We start from the raw sequence: 3,174 nt of genomic DNA, 5'->3' as shown, positions 1-3,174 counted from the left end.
CACCCGCCCAGGTGGCTGTGTTCCTGCCACCCCCACACATGCAGCCCCCCTTTGTGCCCGCCTACCCGGGACTGGGCTACCCACCCGTGCCCCGGGTGCCCGTGGTGGGCATCACCCCCTCGCAGATGGTGGCCAACGCCTTCTGCTCAGCCGCCCAGCTCCAGCCTGCCACCCTGCTCGGGAAAGCTGGGGCTTTCCCTCCCCCCATGGCACCCAGTGCCCCTGGGGCGCAGGCCCGCCCACGCCCCAATGGGGCGCCCTGGCCCCCCGAGCCCACACCTGCCCCGGCCCCTGAGTTGGACCCCTTCGAGGCCCAGTGGGCGGCGTTAGAAGGCAAACCCGCCGCGGAGAAGCCGCCCAACCCCTTCTCGGGGGACCTGCAGAAGACCTTCGAGATTGAACTGTAGCCCAAGCTGCCGCGCCCACCCATCCTCTGGTGCCCCACGCCTGGGAGTGGAGGCCCAACCGCGCCCCTCATCCTACTCCCTGGGGCTGTGCCCCCCCACGCCCTCCAGCCCCTCCTCTCAGCCACCCCCACAACCACTACAGAACCGATACAGTGACGCCCAGGCTGCGGCAGGACGGAATTCAGGGACGGACTCAGCCTGGCTGAGGGACCCATTTCATCGCCGGACTTAAGCTGGCGATGCCCCTTGCCCCCCACGCCCCAGACACGGGGATGGCCGCCACCCCACTGAGTACCCTCCATCCAGGCTTCATTTCCCAGTTTCTGTTGTTGACCTTCCACCTTCCAGTGTTGGGTGGGATGGAGGCGGGATGCCCACTTCGGGGCTCTCCCAGGCCCCACCCGAGTGCCCGAGTTCGGTCGTCCCCCCCATACTCAGCACAAGCAAAGGGCTTCCCTCTGCCCACCCGCTGCGTTCACTGCCAATGCTGTGCTCCCCCTCCCCCCACTTGGGGGCCCACCTCTTTCTCGGGCCTAGTCTCATGGGGGCGGGGGCAGGAGGCGGGTAGGGGGACAGGGAAGGAGACTGCTCAGTTACCTCACGTTGGTGCCCGTTGGGGAGGTGTCCGGGAATCAGGGGGAGCGGTGCCTGGCGGGTACTTTTCTATCTTTTATTTCCAGATTTTTTTGTATCTAAACTTGCAGATTTGTATTATACAGGACAGCCAATAAAGGAAGAATATAACGGTGCCCCTTGGGAAAGCAGGGTGTGCGTTGGGGTGGAGGGAAGAGGCCTTGGTCAGTCTTTCCTCCGGAGCCACCCAAGACCTGCAGGAGGAGTAGAAAGGGTGTCCCTGCACTGTGTGTGACCTCTGCTGACATGGCAGCAGGTGGCCCTGTCCCAGCCCTACACAGATGCGGACTAACGGGTACCCCACATTCATCACCCCATTCCTAATCCTTATAGATTGGGAGCTGGGGAATTTATAAAATCAGTTTCTGCTACTAAGTTCAACATGGAAGTGTCAAGCACTGAGGTTTGGAACCAGGTTGTCTGAGTCAGCAAATTCTTGTTTCATCACTTGCATCTTCCCCAAGTTGGGCCCCAGGTGTCTTCTGACAGGCAGGTGTTTCTGGAGTGCTTGGAGACAGTCCAAGGGTTGCGTGTTTTAAAGTACCTAATGCACAAGTCACTTAATTCTCTGTGGTGCTTCCAGTGCGGTGATGGTGTGAAGCCCGCCGTAGTCCCCTCCTGGATGGGGAGGTCACCTGGAGGACCCAGGCGGAGCTAGGGTTCACATCAGCTTCCAGCCCAGCTGGGGGCCACCCACGGACCCAACCTGCAGTGACACAAGTTCAGGGGCTGCCAATGCCAGCTTGGGTCCGGGGGCTCTGCTGGCACACCCAGGAGCTCCCCTGGGAGGAAGCAAAGGACTCTGGGGGTGTGAGTCACCTGTTCTCATCTCCAAGACACTGTTCCCTCCACCAGAACACCCTTCTCCCAGAAGGAACCCTGAGAATTCTGGACTGCAACTGTCCCCCAGTGGGATGTGAGCTGGGGGTAGGGAGCCACCTGGCTCCCTCAGTGACCCGGCCAGGCACAAAGAGGCCAAAGCAGCAGTTCATTGATGCCAAACACTGGCCGGACGGGCCTCGGATGGGACAGAGATGATTTTTGCTGCCGGACCCAAGCGGAAACAGGCCATGCAGCACTCCGCACCGCAGAGACAAGGCAAGAACCATCCGCCCCCGCCCCCCAGAGGCTGACCTTTCCTGGCGGCACCCACCCCAGAGCCTCCCCACGACAGGCCTGCGAAGGGGCGTTCTCTCCCATGCCTCCTCAGCTTCCCCTCCACACCCCCACCTCGCACTGGGTAGACTCTTCACGGCGCCTGGCATGTGGGGCTATCAGTGCTCTGAGGGAAGCCCCAGGCCACCCTCGCCCTACCCAGCAACCCCGCCCCACCCCGTGCCCACCCCTTGCCCATTCAGGCCTTTCAGGGGGGAGGATGTCCAGCTCAAGTGGTCCCCTTTCCAGTTCCCCTTGGCCCTCCCCCCCGCAGCTCCCCAAGTCCCACCCACGCGCAATGCCCCTGCCCCCGCCCGGTGGGGGTCCCGCTGCGCCCCGCTCCCGCCGCCCTCTGGGCAGCCCGACTCGGTCAGCGTCAGGGAAGCGTGGGCCACTTCCCACCCTTCCACGCGGGACTGTCCGGCATTGAAAACCCCGCCTCCCCGTGGCTTCGGGGCGCCCCGCCCCTCCAGACGGCGGTAGCCCCGGCAACGCACCCGCGGCAGGGGGAACCCTTCTGCGCTCTGGGGATGGGGCGGCCCGGAGCGCGACGGGGCGCAGCGATCGGCGGCTCCCCCGCCCCCGGTGCTTCCACGGCCCATTCAGGGGCTCGCGCTGCCCCTGTTGCCGCGGTCTTTTGGAAACGTTCCCGCAGAGACAACCCCGGTCCTCAAAGGCGCCCCAAGACCGTTTCCGCCACGGCCGCGCGAGCCGCTGAGATTCTCCCCCAGCGCGATAAGACAGCGCCCCCTTGTGACCAGTCCTGGCACACTCGCCGCAGGGCCGGAGCTGTGGCTGGGAAAGACGCCCCCAGACTCCAGGTCCGGCGCAAAAGGCGTTTAAAATAGAAGAAGAAAAAAGTGCCTTGAGCTTCTTAGTGCTGTGCTTTAACCCGCTGCGCCACCAGGGAGGCCCCTCAGCCCTGTTTTTATACAAGATGTCAAGAACAACATCCCAGCGGTTCGGCCCCTCGGAATCC

General features: G+C 63.6%; 1 protein-coding gene across 1 annotated transcript in view; it reads left to right on the top strand.

Moving 5' to 3' along the window:
* Positions 1-1,156, top strand: part of NUMBL (numb homolog (Drosophila)-like) — a 21,170-nt gene extending 20,014 nt beyond the window's left edge. The window contains exon 9 of the mRNA XM_012733465.1: positions 5-1,156. Coding sequence (XP_012588919.1) covers positions 5-407 — 403 coding nt within the window. The 3' untranslated portion in view covers positions 408-1,156. The remainder of the gene's footprint in view (positions 1-4) is intronic.
* Positions 1,157-3,174: the final 2,018 nt, after the last annotated feature.

The sequence above is a fragment of the Condylura cristata genome, unplaced genomic scaffold (genome assembly GCF_000260355.1).
Source record: "Condylura cristata isolate star-nosed mole 26May11 unplaced genomic scaffold, ConCri1.0 scaffold00041, whole genome shotgun sequence".
NCBI classification, from domain to species: Eukaryota; Metazoa; Chordata; class Mammalia; order Eulipotyphla; family Talpidae; genus Condylura; species Condylura cristata.
This window is presented reverse-complemented; position numbering and strand designations above follow the sequence as displayed.